Source organism: Nomascus leucogenys, chromosome 2 (genome assembly GCF_006542625.1).
Source record: "Nomascus leucogenys isolate Asia chromosome 2, Asia_NLE_v1, whole genome shotgun sequence".
NCBI classification, from domain to species: Eukaryota; Metazoa; Chordata; class Mammalia; order Primates; family Hylobatidae; genus Nomascus; species Nomascus leucogenys.
Window position 1 is genome coordinate 43,783,806 of NC_044382.1, and position 27,937 is coordinate 43,811,742.

Here is a 27,937-nt window from a genome sequence, read left to right on the forward strand (position 1 = left end):
CTCCCAAAGTGCTAGGATTCCAGCCGTGAGCCCCCGCACCTCGTAGCACCAGTGTTTTGAGGCTGATTCTCTCTATACTTGAACCTCCTCTCCAGGGAATGGCTCTGCTCCACATTTCCCTCCAGGGGAACCCCATGTAGCTGGGCCATGGTGCAAAGGCAGGGCAGGGTGCCATCCTACATAAAGGTTTTGGAGTAAATTTAAAGCCTGGTCCAGCCACTGGAAGCTGCATGAACGAAAGCAAGTTATTGAGAGCCTCAGGTTTTTTCTTTTGCTTTGAGACAGGGTCTCACTCATTGCCTAAGTTGGAGCACAGTGGCATGATTACAGCTCACTGCAACCTCAACCTCCTGGGCTCAGGTGATTCTCCCACCTCAGCGCCCTGAGTAGCTGGGACTACCGGGACGCACCACCACGCCCAGCTAATTTTTTGTGCTTTTAGTAAAGACGGGGTTTCGCCATGTTAACCAGCCTGGTCTCGAACTCCTGAGACTCAAGCAATCCACCTGCCTCAGCTTCCCAAAGTCCTGGGATTACATGTGTGAGCTACTGCGCCAAGCCAGTTTATTCTTTAAAATGAGGATATTAAACAAAATAGTATATGTAAAGCATCTAAAACAGTACTTGGCACTCACACAGTAATAAATATAAGAGGTGGACTCACCAGAGTTTTCCTTACATTTGTATTTGTAAGTACACACATGTGAAGATTCAAATCCCAGCTTCATCAACTTACAATCTGTGTGACCTGGGCAAGTTATCTAACTCTCTATGCCTCAATTTGCTCATTTGTGAAATAGAAATAATGTGCCATTCTGAGATATGGTCCCCTCCTGTCAGTGACCACCCCAAACACAGCTGTTGGCAACATGACACATAAAAGTTGTAAACTCCCATTCATTGTAACACTCTAAGAAGGAGACTCATCTGAGGTTTTATTTCTATAGAATTTAGGGTGCCTTATGAAATAAACATTCAACTACTCTAAAACCCTGGAAACAATTAGTATAAAAGTAATTTATGATAAGGTAATTAGCTGTCATATCTGAATTTAAGGGATCTTTTAGAAACAGCTTTTCAAAAAGTTTGTTTAGGCCAGGCGCAGTGGCTCACACCTGTAATCCCAGCACTTTGGGAGGCTGAGGCGGGTGGATCACCTGAGGTCAGGAGTTTGAGACCAGCCTGGCCAACATGGCAAAACCCCATCTCTACTAAAAATAGAAAAATTAGCCGGGTGTGATGGCACAGGCCTATAGTCCCAGCTACTCAAGAGGCTGAGGCTGGAGAATCGCTTGAAGCCGGGAAGCAGAGGTTGCAGTGAGCTGAGATTGCACCATTGCACTCCAGCCTGGGTGACAGAGTGAGACTTCGTCTAAAAAAAAAAAAAAAAATTTTGTTTAAATTACATGTTGTCTCTTTACTAAATGTGTATTGAACTAGACTAGAATCAACTTGTGGGCAAGAACAGTGTTTTACACTTCAATACTTTTTCTTTTTTTTTTCTTTTTTTGGAGATGGTGTTTCGCTCTTGTTGCACAGGCTGGAGTGTAGTGGCGTGATCTCAGCTCACTGCAACCTCTGCCTCCTGGGTTCAAGTGATTCTCATGCCTCAGCTTCCCAAGTAGCTGGGATTACAGGCGCCCACCACCACACCCAGCTAATTTTTTGTATTTTTCGTAGAGACAGGGTTTCACCAAGTTGGCCAGGCTGGTCTCAAAACTCCTGACCTCAAGTGATCTTCCCTCCTCGGCCTCCCAAAGTGCTGGGATTACAGGCGTGAGCCACCACGCCCAGCCTGCTGGGAACATTTTAAGGTTCAATTAATGCATGCTGCTTAACTATGATTAAAATGTATACATTAGCATAGAACTGATAATAATTGAGCTTTAGTTATAGCATTTCCTTTCTCCTAACATCTCCCTTACCCAGAAACAACTTAAAACACTTCAAATTTTTTGAGTGAAAGTAGAGATCACAAACATCAAGGTATTTGACTCTTATTTTCCATCACTTGCTACTTGAGAGGGTCACACTAACCAATTCTGGTTACATACTTTCCTGCTATGGACTCTAGAAGAAAAACTGGAAAGAAACAGAAAACTAACCTTCTTAAACATATATAAGGAATCAAGGGTTTCCTTAAACTATTATCTGAGAGTCCTATTTTTGCCTTCTGTATAGTAAGCATGTCATTCTACTCACTATTCTACCAGAATACGTCTTCACATTTCAAACTGGATTACTTTTCAAATACTGGATTACGTTCATGCAGTAAAATCAAGAATAGTGCACTCTATTGAATATTTTTGCATTTGCTTATTGCAATACTAGTTAAAACACCAGTTTATAATTTTTTTATACATTCAGTTGTTCAACAAATGATTCTTTTAATCTGCCTGAAGTTTCAAGTCAACATGTCACTGGAGAAAATGTATGAAACTGTAGCACTAATTTCTGAAACGAAGGATTGAAGTTCCTCTTTCCAACTTCTTTCAGTCCATCACTACTCCACATGTTCCTGCTCTTGTCCTGGAATTAGCCACCGAATACTCTCAGTTCGAATGGTAGCATACATAATAAAACTAATTAAAAAGAATAAGGAAAATACAAGCAACCAGTCCACGCTTTTTATCAAAGTGCTGGGAAGAGGGCCTGTTTGGTCGGCTTGAGTTACCACCACATTCTTCTTGGCTTCTATACCTGAAAGAAAAATCATTGGTTTCAAATCAGACAGAAAAAGCACCCACCACAGATTTTTCTCAAGTATTATGTATGGTATGCAAAATGACATGCAGTCCTAAAATAAGCATTGCCACTAGTATATATATAAATATATGGGATGGATTTCACTTGCCTATCATTGTAATTTGTAAGTTGCCTTTCTCCCCACTGCATCAAAGGATCAGGAATCCATTCAGCTGTTCACAACTAAAACACTAGAATTTGTGAACTCATCAGAAGTTTCTTAGTCAATGTGTTTATAAGAGTTGTATTTTGGTGTCTTTTGAGACCAAAGTTCAGTAAGTAACTAGTAAAACTCCTCTCAGGTGTCTACAGAATGTTTTCACAGGTTAAGTAATGCTAAATTCAAAATGCTTTTTTTTTTTTTTTTTTTCTGTGATGAAGTCCTGTTCTGTCTCCCAGGCTGGGGTGCAGTGGTGCGATCTCAGCTCACTGCAACCTCCGCCTCTTGGGTTCAAGCGATTCTCCTGCCTCACCCTCCCAAGTAGCTGGGATTACAGGCACACACCACCATGCCCAGCTAATTTTTTTGTACGTTTAGTAGAGACGGGGTTTCACCATGTTGGCCAGGCTGGTCTCGAACTCCAGACCTCAGTTGATCCGCCCACCTCAGCTCCCAAAGTGTTGGGATCACAGGTGTGAGCCACCGCACCCAGCCCCAGACTGCTTTTAATAATTTACTGAAAGAACTGTTATAACAAGTCACCAGTGGAAACAGGGATTACCAAAGATGCTCTGACTCCCAGATTTGTGTTCTAGGTTTTCTTAGAGCACTGAACAAAACGGCTCCCTCTCCACACATCAATCGAAATGACAATCAGGGATCCATGACAAGACTTGGACTAGCTAACCACCTTGTAATATCTTACTTTTACTCCTATCAGCCAACTCAGCTCCTTTTTCTTTAGTGCTGGCTAAAATGATTATATGCAACTTAATATATATGCAATGTGTGTTATAATTTTTATTTATTTCCAGTGAGTTTACTTTGGGAAGAGTGAGATGTTCACAACTGAGACAGTGAGGCTTTAGAGGAATGAACTTTTCCAATGGAGGTAATTTTTTCAATTTACAATGCTTTACAATGTTTTACAAACAATAAAAAATAAGGCCATATGTTTTGGCAAATATTAAGGAACTAAGATAGCATCTACAAATAGATTAATAAATGGAACAGTAGCAGCAAAGAAAATGAACAAAACATAACCATACATGACAATGCAGGTGCATCTCACAAGCATACTGTTGGATGAAAAAAACAGACACAAAAGAAAACATCCTGCATGTCTCCGTTAATATGAAGTCCAAAACAAGTAACACAGTCTATGATATTAGGAGTCAAGACTGTGGTTATCTTTGGGGAAGGCAGGAGTAGTGGTGCTGAAGGGAGGCTGGTAATGTTCTGTTTTGTTTTTTGTTTTTTTTTTTTTTGAGACGGAGTCTCACTCTGTCAACCAGGCTGGAATGCAGTACTGTGATCTCAGCTCACTGCAGCCTCAAGCAATTTTCATGCCTCAGCCTCCCAAGTAGCTGGGACTACAAGCACCCACCACCATGCCCAGCTAGTTTTTGTATTTTTAGTAGAGACAGGGTTTCCCCATGTTGGCCAGGCTGGTCTCGAACTCCTGGCCTCAAGCGATCCGCCCGCACAGGCTTCCCAGAGTCCTGGGTTTACAGGCATAAGCCAGTGTTCTGTTTCTTGATCAGAGTGGTTACCCAGGGTGTTCACTTTGTGAAAATTCATCACCCTGTACACTCATGATTTATGCATATCTTTCTGTAAATACTAAATGAAAAATGTGCGTTAAAAGTTATAAGAAAAGTGTATGGTACGTGAATTATATTTCAATAAAACTTGTTTTAAAGTAATCTACAACAGGCCAGCCACGGTGGCTCACACCTGTAATCTGAGCACTCTGGGAGGCCAAGGCAGGCAGATCACCTGAGGTTAGGAGTGCAAGACCAGCCTGGCCAACAGGGCAAAACCCTGCCTCTACTAAAAAATACAAAAATTAGCCAGGTGTGGTGGCGTGCACCTATAATCCCAGCTACTAGGAAGGCTGAGGCAGGAGAATCGTTTTAACCCAGGAGGCAGAGGTTGCAGTGAACTGAGATTATGCCACTGCACTCCAGTCTGGGTGACAGAGCGAGACTCCGTCTCAATCAATCAAACAATAAAGTATCTATAATAGACCGGGCACAGTGGCTCACACCTGTAGTCCCAGCACTTTGGGAGGCCGAGGCGGGTGGATCACTTGAGGCCAGGAGATCGAGACCAGCCTGGCCAATAAGGCGAAACCCTGTCTCTACTAAAAATACAAAAATTAGCTGGGCACACGCCTGTAATCCCAACTACTCAGGAGGCTGAGGCACGCAAATCACTTGATCCTAGGAGGCGGAGGCTGCAGTGAACTGAGATCACGCCACTGCACTCCAGCCTGGGCAACAGAGTGAGACTCTGCCTCAAAAAAAAGGAAAAAAAGGCCAGGCACAGTGGCTCACGCCTGTAATCCCAGCACTTTGGGAGGCCGAGGCAGGCGGATCACGAGGTCAGGAGATTGAGACCATCCTGGCTAACACGGTGAAACCCCGTCTCTACTAAAAATACAAAAAATTAGCCGGGTGTGGTGGCAGGTGCCTGTAGTCCCAGCTACTCAGGAGGCTGAGGCAGGAGAATGGCGTGAACCCGGGAGGTGGAGGTTGCAGTGAGCCAAGATCGCACCACTGCACTCCAGCCTGGGCGACAGAGCAAGACTCAAAAAAAAAAAGAGAAAAAAAAGTATCTATAATAATTAAAATTACCTATTCATGTTAAGCTTCATACTGATTGGGAAGTATTTAACAGGATTATAACAGTTCATTAGAAGAGAAGTTTTACAACTCAAAGTCAGTCTTGAATCCTTCATTTAAGGATTATAGCAGATCAGAACCCACAGAAGGCACAGACCCCCAGCAATAGAATATCTTCTTCCTCAGCACATTACTTCCACATACCTGTCTGATTAAAAATGAAGATTTTCAGTGTTTCCAGTGTTCGATCTGTATGATTAAATCTAGCCATTGGTTTAGCTCCTTGAAATAATAAAATATTAGGAACAGCTACGGTGCCAAACCTGGTAGAAAGGCTACAAGAGAAAGAAGTCAAAAAACCTGAATTTATTAATAGAGGGCTTTCTCATACAATTACCATCTCAGAATAGACAGAAATAAATGAGGAAGTTGCATGTGACCTATGGAGATTTCTGATACTTGAAACTTCCGGCTTTTTCATTTGTTTCTGACCTCTTTGCTTATGGGTCATGGCTGGGGGCACTCCTTTTCTGCAATCTGAGTTGCTTTCAATTATAATATGGATCTACCCATGGCACAATTATTCCACTAGTTAAGTTCCTGTCTAAACAAACCAGACAAGAAAACTCTAATTCATGGACAAAGCACACTGTGTCAATTTATTTGACAGAAAAAATTTCCAACTCTTCAGAATGCCCATCCCTGTCCCTCAAAAAAAGATCAACTTACAGTAGGCAATTGGTTTGGTAAGCTGGCACAAGGGAGTATCTGATCTAACAAACACACCAGGATGTTCACAATTAGGGCAGGATGACTTGTTTGGAAGGAATATAACTGTGCGGGCTTATTTCACCTTTACATAATACAGACTAGTGGTGATAAGCTCCCAAGTCAAAACACTCTGTGTTGAAGCCTCAGTTCTGCCACTGAACCAATGTGAACTCTGGGCAGATTATTTAACCTCGCTAAGCCTCAATTTTCCGCATTAGTAAAATAGTAATAGTGTATAACCAGGATTTTTTTCTTTTGTACACATGCTGTAACTTAAATATTAACATAAGAAGCAAACATGTCCCAGCCCATATAATAACAGCAAGAGCCTTAGTCTCCATAATTAAGGTGCCATACCAGGTACAACATGGAGCTGAAGGAAAGAAAGAAGAAAGCTGGTTGGGGAGGGAGTTGGGGGAGAGGCAGGAGGGACAGTGTGAGACCCAGAACCAAAGAGCACTGAGTATGCCTGGGGGCAGTGGAGGCCCCACCAAAGCTGGACACTGACGTGATCTGTCCTTCCAATCAGTCTGCTTCCTTGGGCCCAGTCACTTAGATATCACCCAGAAGCCTATATGAAAATTACTAATTTGTTCAGCCATTTCTTTCTTCATGAACAGTTTCAGGTAAACATTGGCAGTTATATTCCCACAATGAAAATCAGTGGAATACAATTTTTTTTTTTTTTTTTTTTTGAGACAGGGTCTCACTCTGTAGCCCAGGCTGGAGTGCAGTGGCAGGATCATGGCTCACTGTGACCTTGACCTCCCCAGGCTCAGGCAGTCCTCCCACCTCAGCCTCCCAAGTAGCTGGGGTACCACAGGTATGTGCCACCATCCTCAGTCAATTTTTTGTATTTTTTTTAGAGATGGGGTTCTGCCATGTTGTCCAGGCTGGTCTCAAACTCTTGGGCTCAAGCAATCCTTCTACCTCGGCCTCTCAAAGTGATGGGATTACAGGTGTGAGCCACTGCACCTGGCCTCAAGTACAGCGTAATAGAAGTTTACTCAACTTCATTTTACCACCAATTGACCATTTTTCAGATGTTCTAGATTTATTTACACACAACCTCCTTGTTGAGGCTGACCTGCTAAGGAGCATCTGATTTGGAAGAGAAGAACAGTTTATAACTCAGGCACAATCGCAGCACTTAGGAGAAACACATACCACCTCAACAAAGTTCTCTGTAAATTACTTTACTAACATTTAAAAAAGACAAACCTGGGCCAGGCACAGTGGCTCACACCTGTAATCCCAGCACTTTAGGAGGCCGAGGTGGGCAGATCACGAGGTCAGGAGTTCAAGACCAGCCTGGCCAACATGGTGAAACCCCGTTTAAAAATACAAAATTAGCCGGGCGTGGTGGCAGATGCCTGTAATCCCAGCTACTCAGGAGGCTGAGGCAGAGGTTGCAGTGAGCCTAGATCACACCATTGCACTCCAGCCTGGGCGACAGAGCGAGATTCCACCTCAAAAAAAAAAAAAAAAAAAAGACCAGCCTGGCATGGTGGTGCATGCCTGTAGTCCTACTACTCAGGAGGTTAACTCAGGAGAATCGCTTGAGCCCAGGAGTTCAAGGCCAGCCTGGACAAAAACCCAGTGAATGATACAAGAGAAATATAAAACAAAGGTAAATGTCATGTTAAAGAGCTAAATTAATTCATGACTTGATCGAGTGCCTACTACAGAACATGACTGCAAGAATAAGTATGGAAGAAAGAAAGAAGGAAAGAGGGAAAGGGAAAAGAAGGAAAGAGGGAAAGGGAAAAGAAGGAAAGAAAAAGAACAGGAAGGGAAGAAATCCTGAGTAAACACAAAACAGGGGTGCTGGGAATTAGGCTGCCTGGGATGGAGATTTAACCTGCACCTTAAAGTCACAAAGGAATATCCTACTGTGATACCAATTGTGCTGATTCAGTCTGGCTATGGCCCTCAAAAGTCTTCTGGCCCCTCCCCTGCCATCAGGTGCTATCACTTGCCACCTTTAAATCCACCACGCAGAGAACAGCCCACTTTCTTTCAGGGGCCTCCACAAAGTGACGCCACCAGCTCCCTCAGCAGTATGACAACCTTCACTATTCACTCTTGCCTTGCCTTCAATCCCAGGACAAAGCTCATGCCCCCCACTCTTCTGCTTCTAACTTAACTAATTAGGACCTCCAAATAACTGCAACCATCAGCCAGGAGGATGGATGTAAACCCCACCAACAGAAGATACCTGCTGTGCTGAGATGCATCCAGTGCCAAAAAGTGAAGAGCTGGAAATGCCCGGGGCAGAGAGTTAAAGTGAGGGGCCAAACTGGCAGAAAAGCGGCACCACGGGGTGTAAAACAGGACTAGAGTACAGTCACTACCGTTTGGGTTCAGAAAATCCATAAGGTCCTGTGGTAAAAGAAACAAGCATTAAAGTTAGCAGTAAAAGTACATTTTTCCGAAAGGATACCCAAGAAACAGGACACACTGCTGCTCCAGGGAGAGGAACGGGTGGGTGGGAGCAGCGAGAGAAGGGACCCTCAGGAACCTTTTGGATTTTGAACCACATGAATCCAGGAATCAGCAAAAAAGTATGATCAAATGACAAGTTATAAACTTTCACTTTTTTTAAGTCTTGCTGAATTAAGCAGAAAGTTTTAAACTTTTCTCTGCACTTTCCTAATATTACAAGTTATTTTAATATTTTTCATAATTCATCATTTCAAATGCAGGCATACCTCATTTTACTGCATTTCACTCCATTGCACTTTGCAGACATTGCATTTTTTGCAGATTGAAGGTTTGTGGCAACTCTGCATCGAGCAAGTTTTTCAGCACCATTTTTCCAACAGCATGTGCTCAATTTGTGTCTGTGTCACATTTTGGTAATTCTTGCAATATTTCAAACTTTTTCATTATTATTATATCTGTTATGGTGATCTATGATAAGTATCTTTGATGTTACTATTGTAATTGTTTTGGGGCGCCACCAACTGTACCCATAGAAGACAGTGAACTTTATCAATAAATGTCTATGTTCTGAGTGCTCCACCAACCAGCTGTTCCCCATCTCTCTCCCTCTCATCAGGCCTCTCCCTGAGACACAACAATATTGAAATTAGGTGAATTAATAACCCTACAGTGGCCTCTGTTTAAGTGAAAGGAAGAGTTGCACATCTCTTATTTTAAATCAAAGCCAAAAATGATTGATTAAACTTAGTGAGGAAGCCATGCCGAATGCCAACATAGGAGACAGGCTGAAAGCTAGGCCTTTTACACCAAACAGCCACATTATAAATGCAAAGGAAAAGTTTTTAAAGGAAGTTAATGTGCTACTCCATCCAGTGTGGTGATCTCTGATGCTTAAAAATAAAAATAAAAATAAGTGCTACTCAGTGAATACACAAATGATAAGAAAGCAAAACAGCATTATTGCTCATATGGAGAAAATCTTAATGCTACAGATAGAAGATCAAACCAGTCACAACATTTAAGCCAAAGCCTAAATCCAGAGCAAGGCCCTAACTCTCTTCAATTCTGTGAAGGCTGAGAGAGGTGAGGAAGCTGCAGAGGAAAAGTCTGAAATTAGCTGGGGTTGGCTCATGAGGTTTAAGAAAGAACCTGTCTCTAGAACATAAAAGTGCAAGGTGAGGCAGCAAGTGCTGATAGAGAAGCTACAACATAGTAACATCAAAGATCAATGGGGAAAAAAAAAGAGAGAAGCTGCAACAACCTACCCAGAACATCTAGCTAAGAGAACTGATGAAGGTGGCTATACTCAAAAACTAATTTTCATGTAGATAAAACAGCCTTCTATTGGAATAAGATGGCTTCTAGGACTTTCATAGCTAGATAAGAGATGTCAATGCCTGGCTTCAAAGGACAGTCGGACTCTTTTTAGAGGCCAGTGCAGCTGGGGTCTTATTTATTTGACAATAAATCTTATTTATTTATTTATTTATTTGACAAGGTCTTGCTCTGTCACCCAGGCTGGAGTACAGTGGCGCAATCACGGCTCACGGCAGCCTCAACCTCTGGGCTCAAGCAATCCTCCTGCCTCAGCCTCCCAAGTAGCTGGTGCCCACCACCACACCTGGCAAATTTTTGTATTTTTTGTAGAGATAGGGTTTCACCATGTTCCCCAGGCTGGTCTGGAACTCCTAGGTTTAAGCAATCCACCCACCTCGGCCTCTGAAAGTACTGGGATTACAGGTATGAGCAACCGCAGGGCCAATGCTCATTGATCATTGCCCATTCTGAAGATCCTGGGGCCTTTAAAAATTATGCTAAATTTACTTTGCCTGTGCTCTAGAAAAGGAACAACAAAGCCTGGATGACAGTACATCTGTTTACAGCATGGTTTCCTGAGTATTTTAGGCCCACTGTTGAAACCTACTGCTCAGAAAAAAAGATTCCTTTCAAAATATTACACTCATTGACAATGCACCTGGTCACCCAAGAGTTCTGGTGGAGATGCACAAGGAGATGAATGTTGTTTTCAGGCCTGCTAACACAGCATCCATTCTGCAGCCCATGAATCAAGGAGGGATTTCAACTTTTAACTCTTACTATTTAAGAAATACATCTCGTAAGGCTATAGTTGCCATAGATAGCAATTCCTCTGATGGATTTGGGCAAAATAAATTGAAAACCTTCTGGAAAGGATTTACCATTCTAGATGACTTTAAAAATATCTGTGATTTCATGGCAGGTGGTCAAAATATCAACATTAATAGGCATTTGGAATAAGGTGACTCCAACCCTCGTGGATGACTTTGAGGAATTCAAGACTTCAATGGAGGATGGAACTGCGGATGTGGTAGAAATAGCAAGAAAACTAGGATTAGAAGTGGAGTCTGAAGATAGGACTGAATTGCTACAATCTCATGATAAAACTTGAAGAGATGAGGAGTTGGTTTTTTTTTTTTTTTTTTTGAGACGGAGTCTCGCTCTGTCCCCCAGGCTGGAGTGCAGTGGCATGATCTCGGCTCACTGCAAGCTCCGCCTCCCGGGTTCACGCCATTCTCCTGCCTCAGCCTCCCCAGTGGCTGGGACTACAGGCGCCCGCCAACACGCCCGGCTAAGTTTTTGTATTTTTAGTAGAGACGGGGTTTCACCGTGTTAGCCAGGATGGTCTCGATCTCCTGACCTCATGATCCGCCCGCCTCGGCCTCCCAAAGTGCTGGGATTACAGGCTTGAGCCACCGCGCCCGGCCGAGGAGTTGGTTTTTATGGATAAGCAAAGAAAGTAGTTTTTTGAGATGGAATCTACACCTGGTGAAAATGCTGTGAACACTGTTGAAATGACGACAAAGGATTTAGAATATTCCATAAACTTAGTTGATAATGCAGCGGCAGGGTTTGAAAGGATTGGCTCCAACTTTGAAGGAAGTTCTACTGCGGGTAAAATGCTATCAAACAGCACTGCATGCTACAGAGAATTCTTTCGTGAAAGGAATTAAGAAACTGTGGGCCACAGGCCAGGTGTGGTGGCTCACGCCTGTAATCCCAGCACTTTGGAAGGCCAAGGTGGGCAGATCACTTGACGTCAGGAGTTCGAGACCAGCCTGATCAACATGGTGAAACCCTGTCTCTACTAAAAATACAAAAATTAGCTGGGCATGTGGAGCACACCTGTAATCCCAGCTAGTGGCAAGAGGCTGCAGTGGGAGAATAGCTTGAACCTGGTAGATGGAGGTTGCAGTGAGCTGAGATCATGCCACTGTACTCCCGCCTGGGTGACAGAGTGAGACTCCATCTCAAAAAAAAAGAAAGAAAAGAGAAGAGAAGAGAAAAGAGAAAAGAGAAGAGAAGAGAAGAGAAAAGAAAAGAAAAGAAAAGAAAACTGTAGGCCAGGCATGGTGGTTCACGACTCACAACACTTTGGGAGGCCAAGACAGGAGGATCACTTGGGCCCAGGAGTTTGAGTCCAGCCTATGCAACATAGTGAGACCTCATCTCTACAAAAAAAAGAAAAAAATTAGCCAGGTATGGTGGCACATGCCTGTATTCCCAGCTACTTGGGAGGCTGAGCTGGGAGGATCACTTAAGCCTGGGAGGTCAAGGCTGCAGTGAGCCATGGTCTCGCCACCACACTCCAGCCTGGGGGACAGAGCAATACTCTGTCTCAAAGAAATTGCCAGAGCCACCCCAACCCTCAGTAACCACCATCCTGATCGGTCAGCAGCCATGAACATCAAGGCAAGAGCCTCTACCAGCAAAAAGATTACAGCTCACTGAAGGCTCAGATGATCGTTAGCATTTTTTAGCGATAAAATATTTTTAAATTAAGGTATATACATTTTTTAAACATAATGCTACTGCATACTTAATAAACTACAATATAGTATAACTTCTGTATGCACTGGGAAACCAAAAAATTCACGATTTGCTACACTGCGATATTTGCTTTATCACAGTGGTCTGGAACCAAACCTGTAGTATCTTTGAGGTGTGCCTGTACTAAGTACTCACAGGGTCCGAGCAATTGCCCCCACCTTTGAATTGTGCATCTCAAACCATCTAAAATGGAATTATTAGAGGACTAGGATCTCAAATCCAAACTATCATCTCAGCAGAGCTAAGTCTGAACTAAGCAGTCATATCGATGTATTTGGCCAAAGGTTAGATCAATTCAAGAGTACACTGTCCTAGCCAGCCACAGTATCTTACATCTGTAATCCCAACACTCTGGGAGGCCAAAGTGGGCAAATCAGTTGAGGTCGGGAATTTGAGACCAGCCTGGCCAAGGTGGTAAAACCTTGTTTCCACTAAAAATACAAAAATTAGCCAGGCATGGTGGCATGTGCCATAATCCCAGCTACTCGGGAGGCTGAGGCAGAAGAACCACTTGAACCCAGGAGGCAGAGGTTGTAGTGAATCCAGATCATCCCATTGCACTCCAGCCTGGGTGACAGAGCGAGACTCTGTCAAAAAAAGAAAAAGAGTACACCGTCCCTGCCACCACCTGTTTAATCCATAACTCAGAGTGTTTAAACTGCTCTCTCCCAGTCATGTGAGTGACACCTGTGGGAGTCCCAAAGACCACAGCATCTACAGGCACTCAGGAGTGGATGCAAAGCCAGCGCTGAGCACTGCCCTTGGAGGAGCTATGTGCACTAAAGGTGCTGTGCCCTCATTGACAACAGTCACAGCTCTTAGAGTCAGGATTTACTTCTCTTACATAAGCAGTGTGAATGCATCCTACCCTTCTGTCTTCTGAATGACCCCACAGAAATTGTCAGTCATTGATGAAAGAGAAACTTTTCATCAATATAACATATTTTCCAGGGGCATTACTAGTCTAAATAATGGTAAATTATAATTTTAGTAATCCAGATATGTTTAAATTGCCTCTGTAATAAATAAATACTTCATTTGGAAGAAGAAAAATGGCCGGGCACGGTGGCTCACACCTGTAATCCCAGCACTTTGGGAGGCCAAGGCGGGTGGATTACCTGAAGTCAGGAGTTCGAGACCAGCCTGGCCAACATGGTGAAACTCATTTCTACTAAAAATACAAAATTAGCCAGGCATGGTAGTGCATGCCTGTAATTCCAGCTACACAGGAGACTGAGGCACGAAAATCATTTGAACTCAGGAGGCGGAGGTTGCAGTGAGCCGAGATCATGCCATTGCACTCCAGCCTAAGTGACAAGAGCAAAACTCTGTCTCAAAAAGAAAAATGCTATGATTTTAGTGCCAAGCAACTATCTGTCCACCGGGATTTTTATCGTGAGGTTTGGTGGTGGGACTGGCCCAAGGATAACTAGGTTTAGGCCACCTGAAAAGCATAATCAACACTAGTTATATTTCCTCGTCTCCCTATAAACATCACAGAGGGCAAAGTCGATTTTCACTGAAGCAGCCATTAAATGCTATCTTGCGTACAATATGATCAAGATCATGACTTTCCATTTCAAAGTTGATAGGGTATTAATCATAAAATAAATGTACTGAAAAGGAGAAAAGCACTAAATAATTTTTCCTTACCTGTGACATATTTAAAATTTTCAGAGTGAAATTTTCTAATCCCGTAATGTTTCTCTCCTCACAGTTCACCTTTGGGGATTTCAGACTTTCAGTGTTATTGGAGTCCTCTGTCGGGGCTGCGTCAGATTCCGCCACTTCTGGCTCTGTGTAATACTCCTCTTCTCTGTCAGGGAAGTGTGCTCCAGCACCATCCAGAGAGAAAAGGCTCTCTCGGAGGTTGCACCTTGAGTCCTCCTCTCCTCCAGCACCACAGGTGCCGCCGCTAGGCTCTGAACTCACTTTGTCCTCAGCTTCCCCAGGAATCAGAGACAGCATCACCATGTGATCGCCTTGGGTGTCCAGCCCCAGCACCGCATTGGCCTCTTCTGCTGCCCTGTCCTGGCCCATCGGGTCATGCAGGAGCTCCTCCTCACCCAGGTACACAGCCCCCACCTGGAGAGGGTGAGCAGACTGCTCCTCTGACCATAAGCGACCACTTTCCTCTGCAACTAAAACATGCCAGCACATTCAGAGTCATATTTGACTTCAAAACAAATGAACCCCAAAGAATTACAGTTCCCTTCTAACACGAAATTTTCCCCTCTGGAGACAAAAAGGTCTCCTTTCATTAAACTATCAGAGAGCTACTCACCATTTCCCAGGTTAGGAAGAAGGTCACAAACAGGTACTATTAATACATTAATGAATGTCAAGGCCAGGCACAGTGGCTCACGCCTGTAATTCTAGCACTTTGGGAGGCCCCAAGTCAGGTGGATCACTTGAGGTCAGGAGTTCAAGACTAGCCTGGCCAACATGGTGAAACCCTGTCTTTATTAAAAATACAAAAATTAGCCGGGCATGGTGGCAGGCACCTGTAATCCCAGCTACTAGGGAGGCTGAGGCAAGAGGATTGCTTGAACCTAGGAGGCGGAGGTTGCAATGAGCCAAGACTGCGCCACTGCACTCCAGTCTGGGCAACAGAGCAAGACTCCGTCTCAAAAAACAAACAAAATAATGAATGTCAAATAATAGACAAACATACAGCTCTGCCCTAAACTTGCTGCTTGCCATGTGGATTGTAACCAAAAACATTCCAGTTCAGATATCTAATTAGGAAAATAGAATATAAACACTTTCATTTTTTGATAAGATTTTCATTTGTTTGATAATATCCAAGAAAAGGATCATGGTTTTATGCAAGATTCTACTAGAACAAAGCATCTTTGCACACATTATAACAGTCCTGTGAGATGGGCAAGACAAGGGTTACCAAGACCACTGAACAGGTAACGAGGCAAGGCACAGAGAGGCTCAGCATAGTGTCCGATGGTACACAGATAGTAAGCAGCAAAGCCAAGTCTGGGAGCAAAGTTTTCTGGCTGCTACTCCAGAACGAGCAGTAGGCTCCCTGCCATGATACCTCGGGGATGCTGAGCCACACTGCCTGAAGAACACTGCTCAAGCCACACAGCAGCTCCTTCCTGAGGTGGCCTCTGACAGCTGGACTCTTGTTCTCCTGCCTGCCACCCTTGGGCTGCTGCCCTTAGGAGTGCTGGGAGATGGGCTCGGCAGTGCAGAGGCAGCAGCAGGAGGAAGAAGAAGAGAACTTTCCCCCACTTTGGAGCTAGAAGGTGGGTCTTGAGCATAATGCTCAGATAAGGGAAGAGTCCCAGGTAGTCTCGTACATCCATTTACCCATCTCCACTCACCTCCGTAGCAATGCCTCCTGCCCTCCAACTCTTATCAACTCAACACCAGCTGCCAGACTTTGTGCCAGGCACCAACCAGCAGAAACCAATGAGGCCAGCAGCCCTTAGGAAAGCTCACCATGTGGTTAGGAAACCACCGGCTGGGTGATGAGCTCTGCGTGCCAATAGCATGTCACTGGAGTGTCAGTGACCAACTGACTTCAAAGTTGGGAAGGTCTGGGGGCTTCCTAAGGTATGAACATTTGTATAAGATTTCAAAGAATATCCCTGTAGAGCTTTTTGTTGTTGCTGATGCATAACAGATGTACATAGTTTTAAAGCACATGTGATAATCAATATATTCATGCAATTTGTAAAGATCAGATCAATGTATTTGGGATATCCATCATCTTAAATATTTGTCTTTTCTTTATGCTAGAATCATTCAAATTCTTCTCTTCTAGCTATTTTAAAATATACAATAGGCTATTATGAACTACAGTTACCCTACTGATCTACCTCACACTAGGGCATAGAGCTCTGTGGATTCATTCAGAGATTCAAAAACATTATCTGTGAATTCTGCTTCTGGCCAAGATGGAGTAACAAGAACCAGATTTACCTTACCTACTGAAACAACCAAATAAACAGATAATACATATAAAACAACAGTTTCAGGAAATTAGTTATCAGGCAACAGAGGATAGTGACATCTGAGAAACAGGTGACAAATGAAGAGAACCCTACAACTGCTCTAACTTACTGCCTTGATGGCGTTCCCACTGTGGCTCAGGGAGAGGAAATCCAGGCAGAGCCCAGCAGACTCTCCCAGTTGAAGAGATGGAGCTAAGAGTCCAAGGAGACCAAGAAGCCATGCAAGACAGAATATTGCAGATGAGAGGGGCTACCTAGAGAGGGGACTCCAGAGATCTGCAGAGGCCCCCCGAAGTATACAGCAGGGCACTGGTCAGCACATGCATGTGAGTAAACTACCCAATGCCAGGGAAACAACTACCAGAAAGGATGAGAAGGAACAGTACCCAACATTCACACAGAGCAGGGAATGGTACCTCTTCTTACCAGCTAGACTGGAAAACATCGTAATTCACAGGGCATTGAGTAGAGTATACAAAAGGACCTGCCTCAGTAGTGGGACACTATTAACCCTAAAGAAAATACAGCTTGCTTGCTTAAAAGCAAAACCTGAAAGAATCAAGCTGTTCTCAAGTAACTTCATTGTACCCTAGAACAAAGCTCAAGAATATATATACAGGGCCAGGAGCAGTGGGTCACGCCTGTAATCCCAGCACTTTGGGAGGCCGAGGTGGGTGGATCACCTGAGGTCAGGAGTTTGAGACCAGCCTGACCAACATGACGAAACCCTGTCTCTATTAAAATATAAAAATTAGCTGTGTGTGGTGGCGGGCACCTGTAATTTCAGCTACTCGGTAGGCTGAGGCAGAAGAATCACTTGAACCCAGGAGGTGGAGGTTGCTGTGAGCTGAAATCGTGCCACTGCACTCCAGCCTGGGCAACAAGAGAGAAATTCTGTCTCAGAAAAAAAAAAGAATATGCATAGGGAATCTAAAATATCAGCATTCAACAAAGTAAAATTCATGTCTGGCATCCAATAAAAAATTATCAGACATATAAAGAAGCAGGAAAATAGGACACATAATGAGAATAATCAATCAAGCCACACTGACCCAGAACTTGCACCCATGTCAGAATTAGCAAAGATATTAAAACAATAACTGTAACTGTATTACATTAAAAAAGTAAAGTAGATATCAAAATATAAGATATTAAAAAATATCAAATCGACCTGGGAGGCAGAGGTTGCAGTGAGCTGAGATCAAGCCATCGCACTCCAGCCTGGGCGAAAGAGTGAGACCCTGTCTCAGAAAAATAACTAAATAAAAATAAAAACGATCAAATTGGCCGGGCTCGGTGGCTCACACCTGTAATCTCAGCACTTTGGGAGGCTGAGGCGGGTAGATCACCTGAGGTCAGGAGTTTGAGACCAGCCTGACCAACATAGAGAAACCCCATCCCTACTAAAAATACAAAATTAGCCAGGCCTGGTGGCACATGTCTGTAATCCCAGCTACTCGGGAGGCTGAGGCAGGAGAATTGCTTGAACTCAGGAGGCAGAGGTTGTGGTGAGCCAAGATAGTGCCATTGCACTCCAGCCTGGGCAACAAGAGCAAAACTGTCTCAGGAGAGAAAAAAAAAAAAAAGATCAAATTGCAACCTTTTTTTTTTCTTTTTGAAACTCAGTCTTGCTCTATCATCCAGGTTGGAGTGCAGTGGTGCAATCTCAGCTCACTGCAGCCTCCGCCTCCCGGGTTCAAGCAATTCTCCTGCCTCAGCCTCCTAAGTAGCTGGGATTACAGGTGCCCGCCACCACACCTGACTAATTTTTGTATTTTTTAGTAGAGATGGGGTTTCGCCATGTTGGCCAGGCTGGTCTCGAACTCCTGACCTCGGGTAATCCTCCCGCCTCAGCATCCCGAAGTGCTGGGATTGCAGGTATGAGCCACCGTGCCTGGCTTTCTTTCCTTTTTTTTTTTTTTTGAGATGGAGTCTCCCTTTATTGCCCAGGCTGGAGTGCAGTGGCACGATCTCGGCTCACTGCAACCTCCGCCTCCCAGGTTCAAGCGATTCTTCTGCCTCAGCTTCCTGAGTAGCTGGGATTACAGGCACCCACCACCACGCCCAACTAATTTTTGTATTTTTTTTAGTAGAGATGGGGTTTCGCCATATTGGCCAGGCTGGTCTCAAACTCCTGGCCCCAAGTGATCTGCCTGCCTCAGCCTCCCAAAGTGCTGGGATTACAGGCATGAGCCACCGAGCCACCAGGCCTGGCCTTTTTCTTTTTTTTTTTTTTTTGAGACAGGGTCTCGCTCTGTCACCCAGGCTGGAGTGCAGTGGCACGACCAACTCCTGTGTTCAAGCGATTCTACCACGTCAGCCTCCCAAGTAGCTAGGATTACAGGCATGAGCCACTGTACCCAGCTTTTTTTTTTTTTTTTTTTTTTTTTTTTTTTTTTTTTTTTTTTTTTTGAGACAGAGTCTCGCTCTGTAGCACAGGCTGGAGTGCAGTGGCATGATCTCACTGCTACCTCCTCCTCCTGGGTTCCAGTTCAAGGAATTCTCCTGCCTCGGCCTCCCGAATAGCTGGGATTACAGGCATGTGCCATCATGCCCAGCTAATTTTTGTATTTTTAGTAGAGACAGGGTTTCATCATGTTGGTCAGGCTGGTCTTGAACTCCTGACCTCGTGATCCACCCGCCTTGGCCTCCCAAAGTGCTGGGATTACAGGCGTGAGCCACTGCGCCCAGCCTAATTATTTTGTATTTTTGCTAGAGACGGGGTTTTGCCATGTTGGCCAGGCTGGTCTCAAACTCCTGGCCTCAAGTGATCTGCCCGCCTCAGCCTCCCAAATTCTAGGATTACTGGCATGAGCCACTGCGCCCGGCCCAAATTGTACTTTTAAAGATGTAAATTATAATAACTACAATGTCTGAGATGAAAATTGCACTGTATAAGAATAATGGCAAATTAGACAATGCAGAAGAAAATAGCCAACTTGAAGACAGCAATAGAAACTATCCAAAATGAAACACACAGGAAAAAAAAAAGAATGGAAAGAAATTATGAGCATCAGTGGGCTGTAGGACAATTTCAAGTGGTCTAATGTACAGATAACTGGAGTACTGGCAAGAGAAGAGAGTAGAGGAACAGAAAAATATTTGAAGAAATTATAGCCAAAAACTTTCCAAACTTGGTGAAAACTATAAATCCATAGATCCAAGAAGCTCAACAAAACCCAAACTCAATGAACTACAACCTAGCACATCACAATCAAACTGCTCAAAACCAGTGACAAAGAAAAAAATCTTTAAAGCAGCTAGAGGAAAAAAAACAAAACATCATGTAGAGAGGAACAAAGGATAACAACAGGTTTTTCACTGGAAACAAAGCAAGCAAGAGTGCGACTCCATCTCAAAAAAAAAAAAAAATTATTTTGGCTGGACATGGTGGCTCATGCCTGTAATCCCAGCACTTTGGGAGACCAAGGCGGGTGGATGACTTAAGGTCAGGAGTTCCAGAACAGCCTAGCCAACATGGTGAAACCCTGTATCTACTAAAAATACAAAAAAAAAAAATTAGCCTGGCATGGTAGCGGGTGCCTGTAATCCCAGCTACTCGGCAGGCTGAGGCAAGAGAATCGCTTGAACCCAGGAGGTGGAGGTTGCAGTGACCTGAAATAGTGCCACTGCACTCCAGCCTGGGCTACAGAGCGAGACTCCATCTCAAAAAAAAAAAAAGTGAAATAAATATTTCTTCACTTCTTCAGACATACAAAAGCTAAAAGAATTCATTACCAGCAAATCCACATGACAAAAATCTTCAAGGAACTCCATCAGGCAGAAGAAAAACGTTAACAGATGGAAATATGGATCCACATAAAGAAATGGAGAACCCAAAATGGTAACTACATGGATAAATATACACAATTCTTTCCAAAAATCTAGCTATAAAGGGGGCGAAGAAGGTAGGGTAGATTCGCTACAGGCAAGGAAGACTAAGGGAGGTTTCTATTTTGGTATTTGGAACATAGGAGCAATTTGAGGATACATAAAGCTGATGAGAAAGCAGGTAAGAAGGGGCTGGGCGGGTGGCTCACACCTGTAATCCCAGTACTTTGGGAGGCCAAGGAGGGCGGATCCCTTGAGGTCAGGAGTTCGAGACCAGCTTGGCCAACATGGTGAAACTCCGTCTGTACTAAAAATACAAAAATTAGCCAGGCGTGGTGGCATGCACCTGTAATCCCAGCTACTTGGGAGGCTGAGGCGGGAGAATCACTTGAACCTGGGAGGCAGAGGCTGCAGTGAGCCGAGAATCACGCCACTGCACTCCAGCCTGGGTGACAGAGCGAGACTCTGTATCCAAAAAAAAAAAAAGCAGGTAAGAAGAGAGAGGTGGCAATGGAGGTTACATAGGACAGAGTTTAAGGCTTGGGCAGCAAAGTGAGTCTTTAGCAGAAGGTCAAGCACTTCCATGACTACAATCCAGAGAAGGGGCTGGGTGCCTGGGAAGGGAGTTTTGCCAAATTGGTGGAGGGGCGGGATCACATTGGCAGCATTTCTATAGCCTTTTATTTCTATAGCCTTTGGTTAATGAGTGTGTATTGCCTGTATGATCAGAAGAAAAAACAAACACACATGTTTTCTGTGTCATCCACAAGACAAAGCAGGAAATGAAGCCAGAGAGGCTAAGAGTCTGGAAAAGAAAGGATGCCAGGTTTGGGGTCCAACCCTACTCCTAAACACCACAGCTCTTCAGAGATTTGCTCTTGCTACCTAATCAACATTCTAGGTTCCACAAGTAAATGAAGAATGCCAAAACGAAGAACCTCAAGATAAAAAAGTCAGGGCACAAATTTTAATCTGGTTCTCTCTGATGACCCTCAGCCCCTGCACAAAATCAAAAGGGAGTGTAAGTGGTGCATGGAGCTGGTATTTTAAGTTCAAGAGTGTTGTCCCCTCCATCCCCCCGCACACTGTAAAAATATTTAAGTACACAGTACAGATTAGGAACAAAAAAATCTTACGCCTTCAGGTACCAACGTTTTCATTTAGGAATTAGGAAGAAAAGAAACACTGAATTATTCCACACGAAGATAAAAATGTCATACTATGTGACAGTCATTGAACCCTCCCTTGGTAATGTGCCTTTGTTTTTTTTGTTTTTTTTTTCTTTGAGACAAGAGTCTTGCTCTGCTGCCCAGGCTGGAGTGCAGTGGTGCGATCTCAGCTCACTGCAGCCTTCATCTCCTGGGTTCAGGCAATTCTCCTGCCTTAGCCTCCCAAATAGCTGGCATTACAGATGTGCACCACCACACCCGGCTACTTTTTTTATTTTTAGTAGAGACGGGGTTTCACCATGTTGGCCAGGCTGGTCTCAAACTTCTGGCCTCAAATGATCCACCCACCTTGGCCTCCCAATGTGCTGGGATTACAGGCATGAGCCACTGTGCCCGACTGGTAATGTGCCTTTTAGGAGACTGCAGTTTGAGCTATACATAAAGTGATAATTATTGCATCACTGGCAGCAAAGAAGTTGTCTGAAGGACAAGTGTGAGGACACCATGCCAACTCTGCCAGGGAGCCCTAGCCTAGGTCAGCACCTTCACACCCTTCCAGCTTTTCTCAGAAGGCTCTTTACCAGCTGCAGGTGTTTTCACAATGGCTTCTGGCAGGAAAGCCAAATGAGGAGGGACCAAAAATAGCCAGGGGTTGGAGGGACAGCAACCCGTATTTTCCATAGGCAATACTGTGTGCTCATTTAGAAAATGGAGACAATACCACCAAAATGTAGAAAATTACAAGGCTACTGTGAAGATTAAATGAGAAAAGATGTGTATGGTCCCTGCCACAGGTTAAACACTCCATAAATGGCTGTGGTGATGATGATGATGATGATGATGATGAGTGGTGTTTACAATTCAAAGAGATGGAAAGGCACAATGACTAAGTTCTATTAATTAACCTGCACACCGGGCTTGCTGGTTCATACCTGTAATCCTAACACTTTGGGAAGCCAAGGTGGGCAGATTACTTGAGGTCAGGAATTCGAGACCAGCCTGGCCAACATGGTGAAACCCCGTCTCTACTAAAAATACCAAAAATTAGCCAGGCGTAGTGACAGGTGCCTGTAATCCCAGCTACTCAGGAAGCTGAGACAGGAGAATCGCTTGAACCCGGGAGGCAGAGGTTGCAGTGAGCCAAGATTGTGCCATTGCTCTAGCCTGAGCAACAAGAGCAAAACTCCATCTCAAAAAAAAAAAATTAGCCAGGCGTGGTGGCGCATGCCTGTAATCCCATCTACTCAGGAGGCTGAGGCAGGAGAATCATTTGAACCCAGGAGGTGGAGGTTGCAGTGAGCCAAGATGGCGCCACTGCACTCCAACCTGGGCAACAAGAGAAAGACTCATGTCTCAAAAAAAAAAAAAAAAAAAAAAAAAAAAAAAAAATTCACCTGCTAAACACATTCACAAACCATCTACCTTCCCCATCCTGACTAACACTTCTCAGCAAAGGCCACAGCCAACTCTCGTCTGGGCAACTGCTGTAGCCACCTAAACTGTTCTCCCTGGTCAGCCTGCTATTCCCCCTCCAGACCCTGATCTTCACAGCAATACAAGTGAAACTGAAAGATAAAGGGCATATCTGATCATGTCACTCCCCTGCTAAAACTCCTTCAGTGGCTTCCCCTACCCTGCGAATGCATCTGCATTCTGTAGCAGAGCTACCAGGCCCCAATGTGGCCTCTGTCTGCACTCTCACCTGTGGCCATCAGATCCCTCTAGTCCCTGATCATTTACACTCCCCCTATCCCCACCTGCCTTAGAGCCTTCCTGAGGGCTGTTTCTCTGCTGGGAAGCTTCCTCCTGCCAAATCCTTCATCCTCCTCATTCAGATCTCACCCTAAATGTCACCTCTGTAAGGCCACATTCCCTGACCCTCAGACCAGGGTGGGAGGTCTCCCATTACAGCTCCCAAAAACGCCCTGGGACTCTCCTTGATGCATTTCCCAGTCTTGCAATTTTCTTAGCAATTTGTAGTTATTTAGTGGCTGCCTTCCCCAAAGGCCTGCTACTCTGACTCACCACTGGATCCCCAGTGCTCAGCACAGTGTTTGGCATATGATGAGTGCTCAGTAAGAATTTGCTAGCTGACTACCTAGGGAAGAGTGGCATAGGGGTATTGAAGCCAGGAGTTTGCTTCCATTCCTAGACACCTGGATAGCATTGCTACCTCCAGGTTGCTTAGTCTCTCAGGGCCTCAGCATCTGAGGCCAGCATAATCTGCCAGTGGCATCCTCTGCAGAAAAAAAAAAAAAAAAAAACCTTAGGATTTTCAGCTACTCTGAGAAGAAATCAGCTGGTGAAGTTTCTTCTGTCTTCACCCCATTCACGGCCTGGCCATGATGACCAAAGACCCAAGCTGAACCCTGCATCAGCCAGGGTTCTGCCAGGAAACGGCACATTTAACTTGGGCAAGTTGAGGAGAGTTTAATGAAGGGACCACTAATGTGTAGGCTGGGTGTAGAGAAATGAAAAGCAATGGTAAGGAACTCCAAGGCCAGTAACTATAGAGGGGGAGCCAGTTATCACTCATAGACCTCAAGAGTCTGGAGAGAGAAGTAGTCACAGAACCTTGAAACATCAAGGGTAACACAGAGGGCAGCTTTCTAGAATTCAGTGCTTTCCACCGGGAGCAAAGCCAGCCTGCAATAACCTCTCAGGGAGGGAGCGGAGAGAATCAATACCCTGACCTCACTCTCCCCTCATTCCAACACAATGGAAGCAAGACGGTAGGACAGTTGGTATTTATTCCGCACAGGACAGCCACACAGGGCACAGAGCAGGGTGGAGGGGCTGAAACAGAAGATATCCAACCCATGCCATCACCTCTGTAAGGCTGGCAGTTAAGTATAGTGAAAATGCAGAGGTTGGGCTCTGAAGTCAGGCAGACATGGGCTTGAATCAAGGCTCCTCAACTTCTGGCTGTATGACCTTGTCAAAGGACTTATTGGCTCTGAGTCTCAGTTTACTTCTATAAAATGAGCACGATAACATCTACTGCATATGCATTTAAAAATTACTAAGGCCAGGCACGGTGGCTCAAGCCTGTAATCCCAGCACTCTGGGAGGCCAAGGTGGGTGGATCACCTGAGGTCAGGAGTTCGAGACCAGCGTGGCCAACATGGTGGAACATCATCTCTACTAAAAATACAAAAATTAGCCCAGCGTGGTGGCAGACACCTGTAATCCCAGCTACTCAGGAGGCTGAGGCACGAGAATCGCTTGAACCCGGGAGTCGGAGGTTGCAGTGAGCCAAGATCGCGCTACTGCACTCCAGCCTGGGCAACAGAGCAAGACTCCATCTCAAAAAAATAAAAATAAAAATTACATAAACCGGGAGCAGTGGCTCACATCTGTAATCCCAGCACTTTGGGAAACAGGTGGGAGGATCACTTAAGCCCAGGAGTTCAAGGCTGCAGCGAGCCATGATCGGCCACTGCACTCCAGCCTGGGCAACAGAGCAAGCCCTCATCTCTTAAAAAAACGAAAACAAACAAAACAGTAAAGATTCCAAAAGATGATGCTCATAAAGCACTGAGCACAGCACCTGGTACACAGTGAGTGCTTTCATTCATGGTAATTGTGTTACTATGACTCACCCTTCTCCACAACCCTCTGCTGTCCTGCCTCCATCCAGGACACCCCAGGGAAAAGAAAGACCTGCCTGTTCCTGTTAAGGTCTGAATGACAAGCAAGACCGAGGATCTGGACTTTTAACAGGACTATGAGGAGTGGGGTGAAGGAGCATGAAAGTAAGGCCTCCACTCTCCACCCTCGCCATGCCTTAGGGTGGCTGCCTTCCCCACCGGCAAGCTGGGGGTTACCGGGAGTCTCCCGTGTTTCTCGTCTGTTTTTCATGCAGGGAGCTGAGCAAGAGTGGCCTCCTTAAGACAGTGGTCCAGCAGCGTGGACTCCAGCGTGGGCTTTGGCGTCAGAGAGACAGGCTTCTGCCACTTACCAGAAGCGCAAACTTAGGCGGGGCCTCAGCATCTTCATCTGTGAAATGGAGACACTAAACGGAACCGATCTGATAGGGTTTGTGGGAGCATTAAATGGGATAATGATGTAAATAAAGCACGATGCACAGTTCCTGGCTCATAATACGGCCACAACAATGTCGGTATTTGATATGATGTTATTAATAATAAATTGCTCATCACCAGAGGGTATGCCTCAGCAGCGCTTACCGCACTGTCCCTCCTGGCTACCAGCCACGGGCTGAGGGCGGCCTGAACGCGGCCCAACCACCCCCGGGCTCCCGCCCACCGGCCCTCCGCCCGCCGGCCCCCTTTCGCGGGCCACGAGCGGGCGGTGCACGGGGAGAGAAGTCGGGGAGACGCGTCCGGGAAGACGCCAAGAAGGGGAGTCGCGCACCGCCGGTCTTCGCGCAGGTCCAGAGCGTCGCCCGGTTGTACCTCAGCTCGCCCCATCATCTCATGCACCGCCCCGGCCCACACTCACCCTCCACGCCGCGGACGGGAAGCCCCAGCACCCACAGCAGTACTTGCCACCAACCGAGGAGCCGCATGACTCGGGGCGGTCGTCGACCGGCAGCCGGGACCACTGCCTAGGCCGAAAGGCAATCAGCGCACGGCTACGCGAGTCGTGCTGCCAGCCGCAGGAAGGTTGGGGGAGGAGAGCCTGGGAGCGCGGGCGCGGCCCCGCGTCGCCATCTTAACACCTGGCAGCTGTGGCGGGCGCCATCTTGGAGTCGGGCAGACATCCTCTAGCCGCTGGCCGTCGCCGCTGGACTGTAGACCTCTTTAGGAGCTAAGCGCCAGACGTTGCCGGTCGTTTTGAACTCTGCTGACCCCAGAGTCCAGAGCAGGGCTCTGGCAGAGGCCCATGGCCTCCTTTCTTCCTTCGGAAGTCAGAGCTTGGCTACTTGAAGCACTGCGCCCGCCTAAGGAAGGTTTTCCAGGCTTCATTCCCACAGCCAGAAAGGCCCAGGAGCCTTCCTGTTCTAGTGTCCCATGGAGGTGCAGAAACTTTGGAGGCTGCAGATCTAATCTCTTGCCTAACCCGTGCTCCCCTACCTAGGGTTGCCACGTAGAATACCTGATACCCAGTTATATTTGAATTTCACATAATGAATATTTTTTACTATAACCCTTATAGTATAAGGGATATACCTTAAAACTGAGCATCCTGTAACTTCGTGACATCTGGCAACCCTAACCCTACCTATCCACTCAGGGCAGGAGAGGTTGGTTTTAACTGATTTACCTTGCAGGGCAGTCTCTTTCTCTAAGCATGGTTGGGGCCATGAGCGTCATTGGCTCTGGCTCATGGTGGAGGTGGAGCCACCTCGAGCATAAAGTAGATAGGAAAGAGCTTAGAATGAAGAAAGCATAGATGGGGAGATGAGGAACAGGGCTTTGCCTTCACAAGCAAACGCAGAGCGGGAGTCTTAAGAGAAAATTCTTGGAATAGAGAGGATGACACCACTAATTGGGGTATTTTGGCAGGGAGGGCCTGCTAAAATGGAATAAGGCAAGTTTTTTGTTTTTTTGTTTTTTTTTGAGACGGAGTCTTGCTCTATCGCCCAGGCTGGAATGCGGTGGCGCGATCTCGGCTCACTGCAAGCTCTGCCTCCCGGATTCACGCCATTCTCCTGCCTCAGCCTCCCGAGTGGCTGAGACTACAGGTGCCCGCCAACACGCCCGGCTAATTGTTTTGTATTTTTTTAGTAGAGACGGGGTTTCACCATGTTAGCCAGGATGGTCTCGATCTCCTGACCTCGTGATCCGCCCGCCTCGGCCTCCCAAAGTGCTGGGATTACAGGCGTGAGCCACCGCGCCCGGCCTGGAATAAGTCAAGTTTTAATCAGCCACCAGTGCTAAATCAGTGCAGAGTGCAGCTTTTCAAACTTATGAGGTTGAAAAAATAGAAACTGACTTAAAATACATCAATCTATTGGTTAACATAGCAATGGTAAGGGGAACCCGGGCTTTTTGGCCGCTTGGTGAATCCCAGCTTCAGCACGTGATAGTTCACAGTCAGCAGGTTATGTAACTTAAAGTTCAGTTTCTTCAGCTGTAAAGTGGAGATGAAGTTATATAAAGTCTTATAGATGAAATGAGATGTAAAGTGATGAGTACAGTGCCCTGGGGCACAGGAGGCATTTCAAAGTGGTAGCCATTATTAAATGAATAATACAATTCTGATGGTGTAGCCATAGTCCCCTTATCTCTGTGCCCATCAAAGAGACACTGTTAGGCCAGAAAGATGCATCATTAATCTGACCCTGTGGATGATTCTTTTATTCTAAATACGTTGGTATGGTTTTGCTGTTGTAGATCCTCAAGTGCCATCTTGTGGGTCCAGAAGAATATGAAACAATGG

The 27,937-nt window shown here is 45.4% G+C and overlaps 1 protein-coding gene across 1 annotated transcript; it reads right to left on the reverse strand.

Annotated features, from left to right (window-relative positions):
- Window positions 1-669: 669 nt before the first annotated feature.
- TXNDC15 (thioredoxin domain containing 15) lies at window positions 670-26,806 on the reverse strand. Its single transcript, XM_030828910.1, has 5 exons — window positions 26,054-26,806; window positions 14,269-14,756; window positions 8,522-8,685; window positions 5,737-5,867; window positions 670-2,700 (listed from the first exon to the last, which is right to left on the reverse strand). The coding sequence occupies exons 1-5, from the start codon at window positions 26,118-26,120 to the stop codon at window positions 2,504-2,506; spliced, it is 1,047 nt and encodes a 348-aa protein (XP_030684770.1). The 5' UTR covers window positions 26,121-26,806; the 3' UTR covers window positions 670-2,503.
- Between the last annotated feature and the right edge of the window lie 1,131 nt (window positions 26,807-27,937).